This window comes from Aspergillus vadensis (assembly GCF_003184925.1).
Source record: "Aspergillus vadensis CBS 113365 unplaced genomic scaffold BO88scaffold_2, whole genome shotgun sequence".
In the NCBI taxonomy this organism is placed as follows: Eukaryota; Fungi; Ascomycota; class Eurotiomycetes; order Eurotiales; family Aspergillaceae; genus Aspergillus; species Aspergillus vadensis.
The window spans coordinates 1716656-1734694 of record NW_020292040.1 but is presented as its reverse complement, the minus strand read 5'-3'; the positions used below and the strand labels follow the sequence as shown (position 1 = coordinate 1734694).

At 49.5% G+C, this 18039-nt stretch overlaps 9 protein-coding genes across 9 annotated transcripts; 3 read left to right on the top strand and 6 right to left on the bottom strand.

Moving 5' to 3' along the window:
* Positions 1–170: 170 nt before the first annotated feature.
* BO88DRAFT_449634 (uncharacterized protein) lies at positions 171–854 on the bottom strand (the record flags this gene model as incomplete). The annotated part of the gene is made up of 3 exons (XM_025710510.1): positions 171–350; positions 406–683; positions 734–854. 3 exons carry the CDS (start codon positions 852–854, stop codon positions 171–173), a joined length of 579 nt encoding a protein of 192 aa, XP_025567562.1.
* A 1082-nt stretch (positions 855–1936) lies between these two features.
* BO88DRAFT_357565 (uncharacterized protein) lies at positions 1937–2870 on the bottom strand (the record flags this gene model as incomplete). The annotated part of the gene is made up of 2 exons (XM_025703766.1): positions 2725–2870; positions 1937–2651 (listed from the first exon to the last, which is right to left on the bottom strand). Coding segments are annotated over exons 1-2 (816 nt in total), but the record flags the coding sequence as incomplete, so codon positions are not given.
* Positions 2871–3452: 582 nt separating this feature from the next.
* Positions 3453–4736, top strand: BO88DRAFT_484644 (uncharacterized protein; the record flags this gene model as incomplete). Its single annotated transcript, XM_025712296.1, has 3 exons — positions 3453–3484; positions 3595–3701; positions 3781–4736. 3 exons carry the CDS (start codon positions 3453–3455, stop codon positions 4734–4736), a joined length of 1095 nt encoding a protein of 364 aa, XP_025567560.1.
* A 951-nt stretch (positions 4737–5687) lies between these two features.
* Positions 5688–6671, top strand: BO88DRAFT_422059 (5'-methylthioadenosine/S-adenosylhomocysteine nucleosidase family protein; the record flags this gene model as incomplete). Its single annotated transcript, XM_025708560.1, has 1 exon — positions 5688–6671. The coding sequence occupies one exon, from the start codon at positions 5688–5690 to the stop codon at positions 6669–6671; it is 984 nt and encodes a 327-aa protein (XP_025567559.1).
* BO88DRAFT_104330 (P-loop containing nucleoside triphosphate hydrolase protein) lies at positions 6631–8223 on the top strand. The gene is made up of 3 exons (XM_025701219.1): positions 6631–6751; positions 6817–7164; positions 7236–8223. Exons 1-3 carry the CDS (start codon positions 6721–6723, stop codon positions 8111–8113), a joined length of 1257 nt encoding a protein of 418 aa, XP_025567558.1. The 5' UTR covers positions 6631–6720; the 3' UTR covers positions 8114–8223.
* A 43-nt stretch (positions 8224–8266) lies between these two features.
* On the bottom strand, positions 8267–9502 carry BO88DRAFT_380479 (pyrroline-5-carboxylate reductase family protein). Its single transcript, XM_025704530.1, has 2 exons — positions 8833–9502; positions 8267–8752 (listed from the first exon to the last, which is right to left on the bottom strand). The coding sequence occupies exons 1-2, from the start codon at positions 9386–9388 to the stop codon at positions 8448–8450; spliced, it is 861 nt and encodes a 286-aa protein (XP_025567557.1). The 5' UTR covers positions 9389–9502; the 3' UTR covers positions 8267–8447.
* Positions 9503–10171: 669 nt separating this feature from the next.
* BO88DRAFT_357560 (hexose transporter) lies at positions 10172–12467 on the bottom strand. The gene is made up of 3 exons (XM_025703765.1): positions 12131–12467; positions 11003–12074; positions 10172–10919 (listed from the first exon to the last, which is right to left on the bottom strand). The coding sequence occupies exons 1-3, from the start codon at positions 12255–12257 to the stop codon at positions 10571–10573; spliced, it is 1548 nt and encodes a 515-aa protein (XP_025567556.1). The 5' UTR covers positions 12258–12467; the 3' UTR covers positions 10172–10570.
* A 1425-nt stretch (positions 12468–13892) lies between these two features.
* Positions 13893–15150, bottom strand: BO88DRAFT_380474 (protease inhibitor; the record flags this gene model as incomplete). The annotated part of the gene is made up of 2 exons (XM_025704529.1): positions 13893–15065; positions 15115–15150. 2 exons carry the CDS (start codon positions 15148–15150, stop codon positions 13893–13895), a joined length of 1209 nt encoding a protein of 402 aa, XP_025567555.1.
* A 411-nt stretch (positions 15151–15561) lies between these two features.
* On the bottom strand, positions 15562–17181 carry BO88DRAFT_468409 (feruloyl esterase B precursor; the record flags this gene model as incomplete). Its single annotated transcript, XM_025711561.1, has 1 exon — positions 15562–17181. The coding sequence occupies one exon, from the start codon at positions 17179–17181 to the stop codon at positions 15562–15564; it is 1620 nt and encodes a 539-aa protein (XP_025567554.1).
* Between the last annotated feature and the right edge of the window lie 858 nt (positions 17182–18039).

The following is an 18039-nucleotide window of genomic DNA, read 5'->3' as shown; positions in this document are numbered from 1 at the left end:
AGTCCAGGAACATTTTCTCAGCAATTTCGTCGAAGTCTTGAAAACTCAAGGGAACGCACAGGGAATAGGTTGGACACGGGGTTTGCACCAAACAACTGCTGTTTCGTAGCGGCCATCATCGTAGTAGTGTCCATAGAAACAACCGGCAATAGCAACCTTAAATGAAGATGCTAACATGGGCAGAGCCCCATCAAGTTCACGAGAATCTCTTCAGCAATTTCTCGAAGTCTTGGAATCTCGAGGGATAGTACAGTGAATGGGTTAGACACAGGGATTCCACCAAACAACTGTTGTTTCGTAAAGCAGATAGATTCTTCGATGGGTAGAGGATCGGGTTTCGGAAAGACGGCCTATTCATCCAAAATCAGTAAACTTGACTTAACAAAGAAGTAGAAATGTACCTACCAGCTCACGAATAAGGAGGCTACCTGTGTTTCCCCGTCCCCAGACTTCAATAGATCCTTTGACCTTGTTGTTACGCACCTTGCTCCACTTCAAGAGTATAACATATTCCACTTCAACTGTGCCGCCCAACCACAAGTCCTTGTCTATTCGGAGACGCGGAAAACTTTCGGACCATCCTGATTCAATCACAACTGATGGCGCTCTATCGGTACGGGCGGAAAGGTATAGGTCTGGCTCTTTCGACGAAGATGTGTAAGCACCGATGAATCCTTCAAATCCTAGATCTTTTCGTCAGAACAATTGAGTTATTAGGTATTCTAAGACTTACTCGTTCCCACACCGAAGGCAATCTTGCGACGTTCACCCTTCTTGACCAAGCCGTTATAAGCCCAATCCAACATGGCGGACATAACCCACTGCTGGTGAGCGTTATGGAGGAAGTTCGGCATAACACGGATCCACAGGTTTTTTCAACCGAGTTGAAACTGACTCTAAAGCAGGAAATCGTTGGTAAGCTCATATGTATACTTATCTGCGAGCTTACCTAGAGCTTCTTCTCTCGATTTCTGGATGTTCTGCCAGTGTCCTAGCGACGAGCAAACCGTCCTCAGGCTCAACTTCTTCGTACGTTAACTCGGTATACTCAACCGTTGATGGAACGAACTTGACGATTTCAGCGACTATCTTTTGGGCTACTGGTCGAGGAAGCTTGACACTGAGGGGTGGCTCCGGAGAAGGAGAGCGTGCAAGAACTCCTGGTGCCATGGTAGACGAGGTAGACATATTCTGAATAGATGATAGATGAAACGAGGTTGGGAAGATGGATGGCAATTTTCTGGGGAGGGAAATAAGTGAGGGGAGAAGGAAGGAACAAGTTGCTCGATGAGGTGGGAAGTCTGTCATCAATACAGCCAGTCAAGCACATCATCTAAATGTAACCACTTCGCTATTCACTTTCAACCCGGTTTCTCCACCTTTCTCTACGGTGCTACATGAATCCCTGTTTCTCTTGATGTCAAGTCTGGTCGGGCTTGTTTACGGTGGGCTAGTCGTGTGGATCCTTAAAATGAACGAACACATAGGCGTTTAATGATGATATCTTCTGCTTTAGGAATGCAAGGCCATCCTCTCCAATCAATCTGGTGACTAGTAGTTACAACATAATGCAGATACCCAGCTGCTAAAATGGACTTTGAAACCAACGTGATGACTTACGCCCATCATGCTCGTACTCCTTTTCCTTCCGCCCTTTATCCTTCTCCCTTCGTTCCTTCTCTTCCCTCTGATCTTTCTTCTCCCTCCGCTCTTTCTCTTCTCGCATTCTCTGCATTTTTTGCAACTCATTGTACTGTTTTCCCGTTTTCTGCAGTTGTTGTTTCTGGATCTCGATCGCCCGCTCATTTGCTTCTATTAGACTAGACTGCAGTTGTTGGATTTGTTTCTGATCATCCATAATTATCTTTGCAGAAATTTCGGGCTTTTCTGAGTCACCCACAGAAAGCTCGGGGTCACCATATTTGACTTTCTCCCCAGACAGTTCTTGAGCTGATATTTCGAGATCCTTACGGCGGCGATCTAGTTGCTCGAGTCTCATCGTGGCTTCATGAATATCACTCTGAATGTCCTTGACGGCCTCCTCGTCCCCTTCCCCTCTTGCTTCATCCAGGCTCTGCATGAGCGAGGAGTGCTCCCTCTCGGATCTCTCCTTGGCTGTCTGCAGCTCAGCTTGGATATACTTACCAGCTTCGGTCTCGTCCAGTCGCAAGTTATGAAGCGCGAGTTGTCTGACAATCTGCAGATCGACGCCCCCCCCAAGATCGCAAATGAGATCCAGGATCTCCAAAGCCGACTCTTTAGAGCCCTTGTGTCTCATACACAGACTACCGTGATCAATCAACGGTCCCCAAAATTGGGGTTGCTTCTGCAATTCGGCTTCCCTTCGCTCACCAACTTGCTGCTCCACTTCGCTTGGTCCGAGTTCATTCCACATGTTTGTGACTAGAACAATTCGATGGTAGTTTTCGATCCCGCAGAGTGCTTGAAACATATGGAGGTTTTTTAAAGCAGCTCCTCCGATCCGCGGATCAATGATGCGGTGCAAGTATATCACACCGGCCAGTTTCCAGCCCTTCTGGCGCCAGTGGACCAGGGAAGAAGCAATTTCTTTGAGAATCTCAATGTCAGAGCGATTTGTATCGTTGAATCCAGGAGTGTCAAGAAAGAACAATCTATCTCTTGACGGGTGTCTGACACGGTACATCTTGCAAATAGTGGTGCCTGGACTAAAGTCAACCTTCTACCAGGAAAGTGGGTGATCACCCAGCTGATAACTCACATGAATTTAAACTGTCACTGATTGCAACATGCTCATCGGCCAGTAGTGAGATGAACGTGCTTTTCCCTGAGCCAGTTACCCCCATGACAGGAACAAAAAGGCTTTCTTCCTCGCCATCGATAGGCTTTGGCCGTTGAGAAGTCATCCGGTCCGACCCCATCGTTTCCAGGTGATACAAATCTCCTTTCCCCTGGCGTTCAGACTTGTTGGTATATCAGTTACCCGTGTGTTCGCAAATATTGCTATCCTAGCTTCCGGACTCGGGTATGAATAGCTCTTCAGGACTCGGATGTCGCCATTGCAGTCAGGTGCGGGCAAGTGTTCAATCATGATATAGCTGCCCAAGAAAAGGCAAGGATAAGAAAATGCCAATGGGTAAAGTGACATGGCATGACGTGGCAGTAACCGAATCACTTTCGTTCGCAGCCTGACCATTTCGCGGCTGGACTACGAGCCCCGCAGCTCTGCATATGGATGCCTTAACCACGGCAAGATCAGCGGCATGAGAAAGGTGATATTGGCGACCCCTGGTCTTGAAAACGATATTAAGCTGGGTTGTCTTCTGAACTTGCTACCAAAGCGCTATTTTGGAGTTCACCATCTTGCCTAGTATTTGGATTGAGCGCACAGAAGCCATTCTTAGTTTCAAGTTACACCAATTCCTATCACAGAGGCATTGAAGCTCGGTGTTCATCCGGTCGGGTAAAACAAGATGGCACTCAACACTCAAGAGATAACCCTAAAGTATGTGGACCCTTAAAGCCTGGAGGGGGTGGGCCACCCTAAGCCAGCATTTAGAAGGACAGAATCACTGACTGACACTCCACTTTCCCCCCTTCTCTTCACAAACACAGACCGAATGACCTTGTTATTGCGGTTATGGGAGTCACGGGCGTGGGGAAGAGCACATTTATTTCATACTTTAACTCAGATGCAACCACCGGTGATAGTTTGATCTCTTGTGAGTAATGGACCAGCTGCATTATCATGTCCATGTAAACCTAGAAGGTCTCTTTCCCTAACCATATGCTGCGAGATAGGCACCACTACCGTCGGGGTGTATCCCGCCACGATCGACTCCCAGGACATTTATCTCGTTGATACCCCCGGCTTTGACGATTCATTGCGTCCCGATACCGAAATTCTACGAGAAGTGGCGGATTGGTTGAATCAGACCAACCAGGCCAACATCAAGCTTGCAGGTATTGTCTACCTCCATCGAATCTGTGATACCCGCATGTCCGGCGCAAGTGCGAAGAGCTTGCGGCTGTTTAAGAAGGTCTGTGGAGAGCAAGGCCTTCCCTGTGTCGTTCTTGCTACGACAATGTGGCACCAACCGCCCACCGACCTAGAGGTGGCACGAGAGCAGGAACTGAGCTCCAAGGAAGGGTTTTGGAAAGAGATGGTGGAGAAGGGTAGCGAGATCCGGCGCCAAGATGATGGGAAAGTCTCGGCAACCAACATTATTGAATATATTTTGAAGCGGCGACACCAAATCACGTTACAGATTCAGGATGAAATGGCAGAGGGCAAGAAGCTAGACGAGACGGCGGCCGGTCGGGAAGTAGACGCCGACATCGTGAAGTTGAAGAAGCACTACGAGAAGGAGCTGGCTGACTTGCGAAGAGAATTGCGCGAGGCGCAGGATAGAAACGATGTGCGGACTCAGAAGCAGATCATGGCGGAGCGGGCTGAAACAGAAAGGAAATTACAGGAACAGGAACGGAAGCGAGATCAGCTTCGAGTAAGCATGGAAGAGCTTCGGAGACAACGAGATGAGGAGATGCGTGAGCACCGAGAGATGGCGTTACAGCAACAGTTGGATCACCAGCGAGCAGTTTTGAAGCAAGAGAGCGACCTTCACGAGCTGAGACTTCGCAATGAGTATGAAACAAAGTTGGTCCAACAGGCCTATACAGGTCAGATCACTCGGCTCGAGGAAGAGCTGGAAATGCTGAAGTCGCGAAAGGAAAGGCGTGGATGTGTGGTCATGTAATTCCTACAGCGATCTCATTTCTTTGTTCTTCTCTTTATTCAATTTCGTCGAATCTACCGATGCCATATAGAACCACATAGGCCAAAAGATTCCGGGCTTCTGTTAGCATCCTGGTGTGACACGCTGATTGTCCTCTACTGATTTCCCATACAAAGTCTAGTCCCCTGCATAATTGCTCTATCACTCCACTTCTCGCTAATCCAAGTCGGACTACTGAGCATGAGACAGTGCGTAAAAAGGTGGCATACAAATGATGGTCATGATTCAGAGACAGCCTCGTCTGACTGGTACCCAATCTACCCGAGATTTCCGTGAGTTTCCTGAAATACTTTTTTTCCCTTTAACGTTCAGGTGCGGGGTATAGTATAGTACTGATCTGAAGCATCTTGCTCCCATGTAGGAGTCTTGAGATAACTAGTCCAAACTTTATTGGTGGTTGACCCCACCCGACATGTCTTTGCAGGGCGTTTCGGAACACCTTTTCAATCTTTACACATTGCTCCCATGGCCACGTCAGGCGGTTAGGGATCTTCCCTTTTGCCCATGCACCTATGGCAACAATATGAATGGGCACGTTCAAGCCCAACACAGGCCGTCCAGTTGCGAGCAATGACCCTTCCCGTACGTCGGCCCAACATTCAGCCTTCGCCTCATCTGTGAGCGTGATATACTAGCCTCAGAGACATTACTGTTGCTTGAAAGTTGGAAGACTGAGTTGTGTTTGAAAGCTATAAGCTACTGGATTCTCTACCTTGGTTAGCCAAAGGTTCGGGGCCAACGTGGGACATCATCACACACATACATACCCGAGTTGAGAATCTGTGCTACTTTTCTAACGAAATACCATCCCCAAAATTGAGGAGAGCCAACTACGATAGAGCAGGCTTCGAATAAAGCGATTATCTGATAACATAGGTCATTTCGGTACTCTGGAACATGTCGAAGTTGACCATGGAGGGCTTTACACGTGATAGCTATACGGTAGGATGGATTTGCGCATTACCAAAGGAGCTCACCGCAGCAGCGGCCATGTTGGATAAACAGCATCCAAACCTTCAGAAACCTCAGAATGACACCAATAACTATACTCTCGGCAGTGTGGGAGAACACAACGTTGTCATTGTATGTCTGCCTAAGGGGGGAATTGGGACAAACTCCTGCGCGACCGTTGCAACTATTATGCTCCAAACCTTTCCCAACATCAAGTTCAGCTTCATGGTCGGTATTGGAGGTGGCGTACCTGAGCAAGTCCGCCTCGGCGACGTAGTAATCGGCACCCCGGCCGATGATCACTCTGGGGTTGTGCAATGGGACTCCGGGAAAACGGAACAAGGACAGTTCAAGAGAACAGGAAGCCTTAACCGTCCCCCGAATGAACTCCTCACCGCTGTTTCAAAGCTCGAGCAAGAACATCTGACCAATAAGACGAAAATCCCTCGATTCTTGGACCAGATGAAATATGACCACCCAAACCTGCAATCGGGGTATCTTACGTCGGCGAATCTGGAGGACGTGCTCTTCCGGGCGGACTATGGGCATGTCAATAATGGTAGCAGTCAGAATGGCCAGGGCTGTGAATCCTGTGATCGAGCATATAGTATTCAACGAGAACCTCGCCAAATGAAGGTCCATTACGGTCTTATTGCCTCCGGAAATCAGGTGATAAAAGATGCAAAGTACCGGGATGAAATCAACGGAAGGTTTGATAACAAAGTCCTGTGCTTTGAGATGGAGGCAGCTGGTGTGGGAAATAACTGGCCATTCATCGTCATTCGAGGAATCTGCGACTATGCAGACTCGCATAAGAACAAACAATGGCAGGAGTATGCGGCTTCTGTCGCTGCTGCCGCAGCAAAGGAACTTCTGCTGACGGTGCCTACTTCGGCTGCAACACTTCTACCCCCGATGATGACAAGTAAGGATGTATACCAATAGAGGTTAATGGTTGTTCTATGTTCTGACCGCAACTTCTTCTATTACAGAGATGTTGAGTTCCGGGTTTGACCTTGTGAAAGGTATGTTCACAGAATTCATTGCAGGAAGCGACTACCGATGGGAATTATTTCTCACTGTTAATTAGGCTTCTTCAAAACCGGCTTGAGGGGCAGTGGGCAATTGATAGATACGCAACAAGGTCCCAATAATAATAATCCCTCTGAACTACAATATGAGAGCAATGAAGCCGAGCGAAGTACAGGTAGCCTTGGTTCCACTGATGAAGATCAACATTCGCCTCAACCAACTCCAAGCTCCACTTCATTACCAACTGCGAATAAGGGCACTGTTCGTGACCAAACATCCCGTGAGGCAAAGCCAGAGATATTCGATGTGTTCATTGGTGTCATGGGAATGACAGGAGCCGGAAAGAGTACATTCATATCTCTCGTCACGGATCAGGAGGTGGTGATAGGGAACGATCTAAAAGCCTGTATGAAGCAAATCCTTATCCACGGAAACAACCTGGTGTCCGCAGCTAATCTTTGTCTGGAATGGTGGCAGGCACCCAGAATGTGACTATGTACCGCTGTAAATTCAGTACCTCCTGCAACATATGGTTGATCGATACACCTGGGTTCGATGACACAAACCGAACAGATAGCGAAGTTCTAAAAGAGATTGCCGGATGGCTCGCCGAATCCTTCTCCCAGAAGGTTATTCTGAATGGCATCCTGTATCTACATCGGATCATGGACAACCGGATGCCCGGCTCAGCCAAACGAAACCTCTTTATGCTGAAGAAGCTATGTGGTAAAGATGCTTTGAGGAATACCATCTTGGTCACTACTATGTGGGATCTTGTCGACCCGGCCGACGGTGACAGGAGAGAGAAGCAACTGATTACCACCCCAGAGTACTGGGGAGATATGATTGCAGCAGGCTCACAAAACCTTCGGCATGACAATACCTATGAGTCCGCAATGCGTCTAATTAATCTCTATGCGGGTTCCCATTCAACCAAAGAGAAGAAGGTACTCGCTATTCAGCATGAAATGGTAATAGAAAAGAAAGCCTTGGATGAGACAGACGCTGGAAAAGCGGTTGAAGACGCATTAATCAAAGAACGATCTAGATGGAGACACTCCGGCCTCAGGCCTCACTGTGGAAGCCGAAGCCCATATCTGATCAGGTCTATCAGTAGAACCTGTGTTGGGAGAAGCCACCAGCTGGGCTTTCGACCGCATCCTGTCTGGCGAGACCAACGTCAAGGGATACCTGCTCATGTAATTCCTGTATGCCCGGATTGTGACACCCCTAAAAGGTCGGAACAAAGAACTAGCTGTAGAGAAACACCAATCAACGACGGAGACAGACAGACTGTGCGTAGCGGTTTTGCAACATCGTATGCTGTCCAAGATGGGACAGAAGCATGGACTTGAAATGGTGTCATTGGGGACACCGGTGGAAAGTGGGGATGATGAGTTAATAGCAAGATTCTGGCTGGATTCGCTACTGGATGAATAGAAGTTGACTCCTACACAGGGAAGTTCTGACCTATTTGAGCTAGGCGAACCTGGGTCTATGGATGCACTGTCGTACGACGTCATTTTTTGGACTCTTGTAATGCCCTGCACACCAAACAGCAATTGCCTAGCCAGATGTATCCTACAACCAGTTGCATGATACATACACGCTGGCATAAAACCGAAGTAGACAGGCAACGGCCTTGCTATCGTCTCACATACACCAATACCTCATCGCAAATATCATACATTACTGCTTTCCCAAGCTCTCGCCCAACTCCGCAGCTCTGTCCGTCGCCGCCTTAACCGCCTGATCCACGATATCCGCAAAGTTCAGCTTCTCAAAAGTCTGCAACGCGGCATACGTCGTGCCATTCGGGCTAGTAACATTCTTCCTCAGCTGAGCAGGCTCATCATCCGACTCAACCAGCATCTTTCCAGCACCGAGACAAGTCTGCGCGGCCAGCCTCGTAGCCTGCTCCTTAGTCAAACCCAGAGCCGTCGCACTAGCAACCAGATGCTCAACCATCGCGAAGAAATACGCCGGACCGGATCCTATCAAACCAACTATTAGCCTCATCCCACCCCTCCCCCAAAACCAAACCCCAAAGAGAAAAAGAAGGAGAACCACATACCAGACAACCCCGTAACCACATCCAACAACTCCTCCCTATCCACCCACTCCGTAACCCTACTCACACTCGCCAACAACGCCTCCACCAACCCCTTATCCTCCTTCCCAACCTCCACTCCAGCAAACGCACCACTCGCCCCCTCCGTCACCAACGCCGGCGTATTCGGCATAACCCTGACCACCGGGGCCACCTTCCCGCCCTCTACACTCAACCACTTCTGCAAACTCTCCAGCGTAATCCCCGCAGCAATGCTCACCACAATCGGGAACTTCGCTCTCGCCGTAGCCGTCCATTCTTGACGGAGTTCCTCGCACACCGTCTTCGCGACTTGCGGCTTCACAGCCAGGATGACGACGTCAGCGGAGGACGCCGCCTCGGTGTTGGATGTCGTGACGTTCACGCCCAGCGCGGCGATCTTGTTCCGGTTCACTTCCCATGGCTCGGAGACGTGGATGTTGCTCGCGGGCACGGATTGGCGTAGTAGTCCGGAGATGATGGCCGAGGCCATGTTGCCGCCGCCGAGGAAGGCGAGGGTGCTGGTTTGGAGGGTGGGCATTTTGATTATTTTCTTTTTGCCTCTGGAAAATGGGGTTGAGGTGTTCGTGGAGGGTTGGTTTGTGAGGTGGATGGGTCAATTGAGGGGTGATGGTGGTGATGATGGTAATGGGAGGGGTAGCTCGGTGGGTGAGGGACAGACACGTGATGTTGGTTGCCCCACTAGCTAGCTAGCTAGCTTATCGCGGGGTTGATATGATATGATTAGTCATGGTGATCTATAACTAATTAGATTTGATTATTATTGATTTGGTGATTTGGTAGCTATTCAATGGGTTTTACAAATCGAGACTATGTTGAACTAATCTATGATATTCACTTGTTGTCCATTTTTGATGTTTTTTCACGGTCATCAGAACTTGACAGGTCTGGTATGAGCGGAATGTACGAACTTTAGTGATGACTCCTATGCTTCGAAATCCCAGAAACATGATCTTCTTGTGGAACTGAACATCGTAGACCATGCTATTATGATCGCGACATAAAATTCGGGATACATAATTATTACACAAATCATCTGTAAGTGTATAAGAATAGTAGTGTCCTGTCTGCGATGGCGTCTTGAACCTCGCTTGTCTCGATCTGCAGCGAGCTAGTGGTTACCAGATGCTGGCCTGCTTATGGTTGCACAAATACCGGCTACCGGTGAATTTTGAAGCAATATCGGGTTATTCTGGTGGTTGATCTTTAATGGATACTACGGCATGTGGTCCGTCACAGGACAGTCTAGACTCGACATGATAGATTGTCTCTAGATGTAAGGCGTCCTAGAATGAATGCACTAGTCAACATTCTTATATCATGAGTCCTGGGTACAGAGGCGTGATGTCGCAAGACTATGCTGTTCGTAATTCGCGGTTCAAAAGATATTGTAGGGGACTAGCATCAGCTTGTATGACTCTCTCGGGGGTTCTGAGTTGATGGTGGAGTGAGAAGAGATGCGAATATTGTGTTAGTATCAAGCTCAAATCCTTGACAAGACGATAGATATTGTCGTTTACCGAAGAAGGAATACGAAAACCGGGGTTGGGCTTGTCTTCTTCCGTTGCTGTCCCGAGTAGGTGGTTCCTTTGACTCACTCATTTAGTGACTATCATCGAACCCACATGAGACCTGTCTGTCTCATTCAAGTGCTCTAGTCTAACCCCATTGCTGGCTGTGTTCCAGCATGGCAATCTGAACCTTATGAATGTACATGTTCCGATTCTGTAGCCACTGGTCTAGCCACCGGCTCTGTTTTCTCTTCATTTCCTTGTCTCACGTCGGCATCTTTCCCGTCAAAAATACCGGCTATATGCTCGAGGCTATATCCGCGAGTCTCTGGGTAGAAGAGATAGGCCGAGAGCCAGTATCCGGCCAACACGGCCACGAACACAAAGTAGTATTTCCAGTCGATGGCCGAAAGCGCGATTGGGTTGACAAACGTGTTGAACACCGTACATCCAATGGCAGACAACCATACCATACTGAGCCCCTGTGAACGGAAACTGAAGGGCCAGATCTCACATGGGTATGCAGTGAGCATCGGTGTTCTATCAGTAAGCATCAGCCCAGTCATACATCAATAGGAAATGATCGCAATAGTTGGACAGTATTCTAGCATGAGATCACCTACAGCGCGATATCATATCCCAAGAAATATACAAAGAGGAATGGGATAACTGCAATGCCAACTGGACCCTTGCCAGTGCTGGCAAAGGCGCCTGACAAGGCAGTGATGAGGATGAAGGCTGCCAGCATGGTGCTGGCCGAGGTTATGAACAAAACCCGCCGACCGACTTTTTCGACCAGCGAGGCGCCAAGCACTGCGAAAAGAATGTTCCAGACTTGCAGGCAGGCTGAGATCAATAACTGGTCGCGCGCGTGTGTAATCCCGACAGACCTTAAGATCATAGAAAGGTAGTAGGAGACTACCCCGTTGCCCGACAATTGTGCAAATGCCCCCAGCGTAATGGTAATGAAGAGCCGATGGCGGTCTCCCGGAGTCTTGATCACGTTTAGGTACCCGGCTGAAGCAGCCGCGCTGTGCTCCGCTTGAATTATCTCTTGGATATTCTGGACCTCATACACAATAAGAGGGGCAGTAGTATCACCACCAGTGTGCAGCTCAGCTAGAACTGTACGGGCTTTCTCGATACGTCCCCTAGATATCAACCATCGAGGACTCTCTGGGATGAACGCAAAACCAGGAACGGCAATGAGAGGAAGGAGCATTTGTAGAAGAACGGGCAATCTCCAAGCCCAGGGACCGTCATACGCTTGTGTTGCGAAGGTGGCCCAGGCTGCAACAGCAGCTCCAAAGTAATAGCCGACCATGTAGAGTGCACCGAAGACACCACGATGTGCAGGGTAGGCAATCTCACTGAGTAGGATAGGGGCCGCATTGCTTACCCATCCCATACCACAACCAATCACGGCACGAGACGCAGTGAAGATGTTGGCGGACGACGCAGCCGTACCCATTACGGTACCAGCTAATAGGAAAATAACCCCAATCCAGACTCCTACCCGCCGTCCGTATCGATTACACGCCCAGGCAGCAACTGGGGTGGATACCAAAGCCCCAATCCAGTACACAGCACTTATGAAGCCAAGCCAAGTGCTGGATGGCCTTTCCATGAAGTTGACCCATTCTGGCATAGCCTGCAGGCCATTGATCAAAGAGCCATCGTACCCGCCCGGAGACGCTATGGGTGCTCAGTTAGTAACCATCGAGGCAAATTTATGGAACGTAGCGGCGTACAGAAAAGGGATAGAACGCCCATAAAGAGACTGACCCTGCGAAGGTGAGGACTGCGCCACCGACTGACAACTGGCAAAACCGAGCCCAGTTGTTGTTCGCTAGATTCTGCCGCCACAAGGGTGCTCATGTTGATACGACGGCAAAGGCTTCGATCCAGAAAGGTGCTATCAAAAGCCACTGATTAGATACTCACTGGATCTTATAGTTACGTCGATGTCCAACGGAGCAAGGAGTCAGGAGAAAAGAGCCGGCAGGATATTTCAGTATGACTTTATGGCGCTGAACAACATGGTGTCATGGTGAACCATGCCCGAAAATGCCCGACTAAACACCTGGGCTGGGAAGGCGCGATTGATTGCAGCATTGTGTCATGGAACCCTTGATGGCTGTTGATGGTACCCCAGACGTGGAATAGGTTCTTTCTGGGGCCTACATCGAGGGGAAACACTCCCGCTTCACCTCTGGTGACCACATACCTGTACAGGGTAGTTCCTTCCACGGGAAGGAGCGACTAGATTCCTATCCCTAATCAAGTTGCAATGTCGGAATAATTTTCAGCAGAATGCTGCCTCACACCGGAAGCTGCCCATGGACGTACCGTGATCCTTCCACGGCCAGACTTGTAGGTTAGCCCGGCAAGGGGGTGTATGCGATCTGTAATCACGGAATAAATTGCCATTTGCTTTTGGATATTGAATTATGCTGTAAACAGTCGGCCGTTCGGTTGAATAATGACGTCCCCATCACTTCTGCTGCCGTTTCAACAATGCATGTACCATTAAGGCAACCCACACCAGATGTATTGTCAAATCTCTTAACCCAACTCGGTGTAACTTCTATTGGGCGCCGGTGTCAATAAACAGTTCAACACCATCACACTTTGTATCTCCAATGCTGTATGGGGCTGTCTTACTATCATACGGAGCACTACCATCCCCCTCTCCCTTTGAAAAAATACCACAAGCGCTGTGAGGCTCTGTGTGTCTCATGCTGAAACCTTGGTTGAAGCTGGAAGAGAGAAGGGGTGAACGATCCGCTTTACATGGTTTCCGCTGGTCTTGACCATTCCGCAAACCGGGGAACATACATCCACCACTACCGCCGGACATTCTGGGCCTTCGACGTCCATGGTAACCAAGGTAACTTGGGGGCTGGCGCACCCCTGCAGAAACGACTTAGAAGAGACCGCAATGACATGCTTTGCATTCGATTGTCACGCGCATATCCTCAGATGCAGTGCGTTGGGGAAATGTACCACAGCGTAGGGAAAGAGGAATGAAAAGGCATATTAGATATTTGCGGCGGTGAAGTGGACTCTGCCTGGACCGTGTCGCTCGGCGAAAGGGGGTAAGAACAGGCCAGCCCATTCCCCAGCTGATCACGTCTGGAATGAAGCAGGAATTTTAAAATTATGGGATCCTCTCATTACGTCTCATATTCGTCCTTCGTGACAGACTAGTCTCTGACTGAGCTTAAGAACAATGCTTGCGTGCTTGTTTTTGATGAATATTGAGTCATAAAAGTCCCACCCTGATGATCACTCCTCTCAGCCCGTTAGCTGCAACCTCAATATGATTTTGTGTCTGGTTGCTACCTGAGATGCCTATTCACAATGCTCTGGTATTCAGATAGCTAGTAAGTTACGCTTAAACACATGTCATTTCATTAGCCGACCTAGACTGACCCTCTGCTCCAACTCCATCCGTTGCGGTAGATATCCCCTTCCCTATCTGCCCATCAGCAGCCCAATGCGCAAGGGGCCCTACCTAGACCAGCGACGATCTCTACGCTCCCACGGCTCAAGCCCCAAAGCGACTCGATTAGCATTAACAAAATCCCTAAGCTCATCCAGTCCATCATAATCCGCGGAACTCATCGTCTCAAGGGGTTCCGGGTCATCTGGTGGAGGAAGCATCACAGTCAGATGTGCATTCGGACCGGTGGATGGATACCCGCACGATCCGATAGAAAAGTCTATAAGGTGCGGTAATTGGCGTAGCTGCGTGAGGACCATGTACCAGGTGCCAGAATGCAGTTGTACCAAAGTTAGTTCGATATGCTTGAGATGATCCTTGCATTGGTCGGTGAGCGCGCGAAAGTGGTCGAACGTAATTAGGACTCGTGTGAGACATAGAGAAGTGAGACGGAGCGCTGGGCTGAAATGGATAGTGTGGAAAGGTATGACGTCCATACTGCTGATCTGGAGAGCTTCTAGATTAGGAGCCAGCTCCACTAATCTAAAGAGATGCGCGGCGTGCAAGTCATTTGGGAGGGCGGCGTATGCAGGGGGTACAGGGGTTCTCCAGTATCGCTGTCCCAGCTCTTTGGTATACGCAGTGATATGTAAAGCTAGGTATTTCAGTCCGTGCAGTAAATCCTCCATGGGTATGTGCATTGGAGAAAAATGGCTGGGGAAGAAGTATCGAAAGTCATGAGCTATGGAAAAGAAGAGCTCAAGCCCCTCCAAATGGGGTAGAATCACGAATCGTAGAGCTGTAACAATTGCTTTTATAGCAGCCCTTTCGTGGTCGCGTGTCAAGGACTCGCCTGAGGCCCTGAATTTAAGAACGCGTAAATCGGACAGTTGAGCAAGACAAGGCGATAACAACCCAGCAAAATCCTGAATATCCGGACCGAGTGTTCGGCAAAGAGAGGCGCCCGAACGGTCGTATCCGGTCTCTAGATTGCGGACATGTGCAGCGTATTTGCTCCGTGAGATTTCAGCAAATCTTTGTAGGGGGATTCTGTCGGGCACGGAGGAGTTAATCGGAGCTACAATGCGTTCTAACAAATGGGGCGACGCGGCAGCACAGAAATTCCGGCTAACCAAGCGTAAGCTCATGAGTTGTGAGCGAGCATCTGGCTCAAGCGTGTAAGGGAACAGATCGCGTAATGAGTAGTCCATCCCAACTGTGGCTACTACGTGATCAACGATCTCAGTAGTGAGTTAGCACGCAGCCTGGTGTCGCCCACGGGTGTCATACCATGTCGCAGATCTCGACGGGAATTGTCAGTGCCATGTTATATGTACTTCCGTTGTCTTCAGTGACAAGATGGGGGACTTCAGTCTTTTATGATAGTTGATCCCCTTCTGGTTGTGCTGCAGTGAGGTTAGAACCCCCTGGTCGAGTTGGGAGAGGGGGTGTAACCAATCATATCGGCGGTAACCGCGCAAAGCAGTAGCGCACTACTAGACGCCATACCACAGCTTATCAGCCAATAGTTATTATCAGTTGCTAAATATTCCAACAGCCTATACTGGCCTTGACCTATATTTGGTGACCGGGAAAATAGTTCCACAACAAACTTAATATAAGATTTAGTATATGCTATTGATGAATATATCATACATAGAAGTGATATTATGTACTCTTAGGTCACATCCCCCACATAGCAATAAGCGCTGAGAGGGACCTTCAAGATTATTCGAATTACTTGCACTCGAACGCACTGGTCTCGTTCCAGTTACCTCCAACATACTTGGCCTCCTTAGGGTAGACACAGAGAGGGCGCTGAGCCTGCACACCTTCCGAGGGGGTGTCATCAATGAACTTGGTCGCAATCAGCTCATCAGGAGCAATGCCATTCTCAACCCAGGCCATCAGCGCCAGGATGGCATCGTGCTTCCGGTCACGGTATCCAGGCACACCCCAGACATTGGTGCCAGTCAGACCACCGGGTTGGTTAGCCGAGGCAATGTACCAGGGAGCATCGTGGACGGAGTCCAAACAGTGCTCCATACCAGGGATCAGGAAGAAGCGGTAGAAATCGTCAAGCTCGATGCCGAGAGGAGTGAGCATCTTCTGGACCTGCTTGTAGTAGTAAATGCTGGAGCCGGTGGGGATCTCTCCGTCAGCGAATCCGTGGTAATGGATCAGTTTACCGCCCTTGTTCTTGAAGGGACGGAGATCGAAGTCACCGGCGGTGGCATTGCCAGGATCCAGTTGATCAGACAGCTGAATGGTCGAGAAGTCCAGGTTTTCCCAGGGCCAGTTGGCATCGTTATAGACAAAGTCACGGGGGTAGGCAATACCACTGGGGCTGTCCTGCTCGTCGTCGTCGGTCATGATCATTTGAGCGAACTGGGTTTCAGACCCGTAGGCAAAGCTGGGGAAGACAAAGGAGTCGTTAGTCTCAACCCAGGGGCTGTAGATCTTGTAGACAGTGTCAATCTGATCGGCGGTGAAGCAGGTCGACTTGTTGGCGGAGGGACCATCACAAAGAAGGGTTTCGGGACGGAAGTCGCAGGCATAGCCGTTCATGATAATGTTATCCTTGACACCATCAACTTCGTCGCATTGACGGAGGACTTCAGTGGCCAAAGCATCCACTTGAGTCTCGGTGATATGGTGGCTGGCATTGTTGGGAAGGTTGTAGGTGGCGAGCTTGAGGTCCCAGTTTTGCTGGTGAGTGGTCCACCAAGCGCAAGCACCAGCAAGAACACCATCAAAGTCGTCGGGGAACATCTGGACGTACTTCAGACCCTGGCGACCGCCAGTAGAGCAACCAGCGTAGTAGGAATAGCTGATATCTTCGCTGTAGAAGGCTTCAGTAAGCTCCTTGCCAAGGGCAACGGAGCCGTGGAGAGCACGCCATCCCCAGTCAGTGCGAGTCTCGGGGTTGTTGAGAGCCCAGCCTGCATCACCAGCCTCAGTCACGGAGGAGTTGTGTCCAGTGTTTGTGGAAACGGTGGCAAAACCGTAGAAAAGACCAGGTGCCATATCAGCAAAGGCAATCATTCCAGTGAAGCCACCATTGCCATAGGCCATGTAACGCTTGTTCCAGGTGTTGATGGGCAGCCAAAGGCCGAATTCGTAGGAAGAGGTAGCAGACGAGCTCACGTTGACATAAACGGCACAATACTCGGGGAGACCGGAGTAGTTGCCCAACGGGCCAACGAAGGTATCGTTGGGTCCATACGGAACTGCGTAGACTAAGGAAGCATTGGAAGAAAGATGGGGAGTGAAGGTCTCAGGAGTACAGCGCGAGGCTGCGATAGCCTGGGTGGCAACCAGATTAATGGCGCCCGCCAGGAGATGTGAAAGACGCATCTTGATGATGAAAAGAGTGGAAAGGTTTGATCTGTGTGAGGAAAGTGATCTTCATTCTGTATTTAAGCAGCCGATGGAGCCTGTTCGTCCGCCCTGACCTACGTTCAGAGAAAGGGAAATAGGCATCCATGATTGAGACTGACGCGGCAGGAGGTTTTTCGAGAAGTGGGACGATTGAGCTGTTGCCAGTATCAAGGCTTCAATGTCTGACGATGTATGGGATGCTTCAGGGGCAAATCATGTCGAATCCACCGGTTGCGCGTTCGTCGTTGTGGTTCCGGGCTACAGAGTGGAGAAGCGACCACCAGATTGGTAGGGCAAAGCTTGATTCTAAAAACATGCCGGTTGGAGTGGAGGATCATCAAGGCTTGCTATTTTAGCGCCCAGGTGAACTCTAGCACTAAAATCTACCGCGCGCGAAAGGTGGAGTGGTATAATACCACAAATTTTAGTGCCCGTATACCCGTTACTCTATGATATGGCGCTTATGCACATGGTTGCAGGTTTATGGCTCTAAATATGCCACTAATGCACAATGTTGCAGGGCGGTTGCTCTAAAAGGGGCGCTTACGCACAGGACTACATATAGAATGGTTCTAATACTGGGACACATGCAGAGTGTCGCAGTGTGACTGCTCTGAAAGGGCCACTGTTGCACATGGTTTCAGGACAGAGTGTGCGTAGGTGGGGGTGGTATAATTAAGCTTATACTAGTTCTTGACCGTACAAAACAGGTGGTGGAGGCCGAGGTGCCTTATCGTACTTTGTAACAAGGCGCAGGCAGGCGGAATTGAAACTTCATTCTATCTCCATATTCTGTATGGCTTCAGGTGGCTGCAGGTCACTACATTTAGCTGC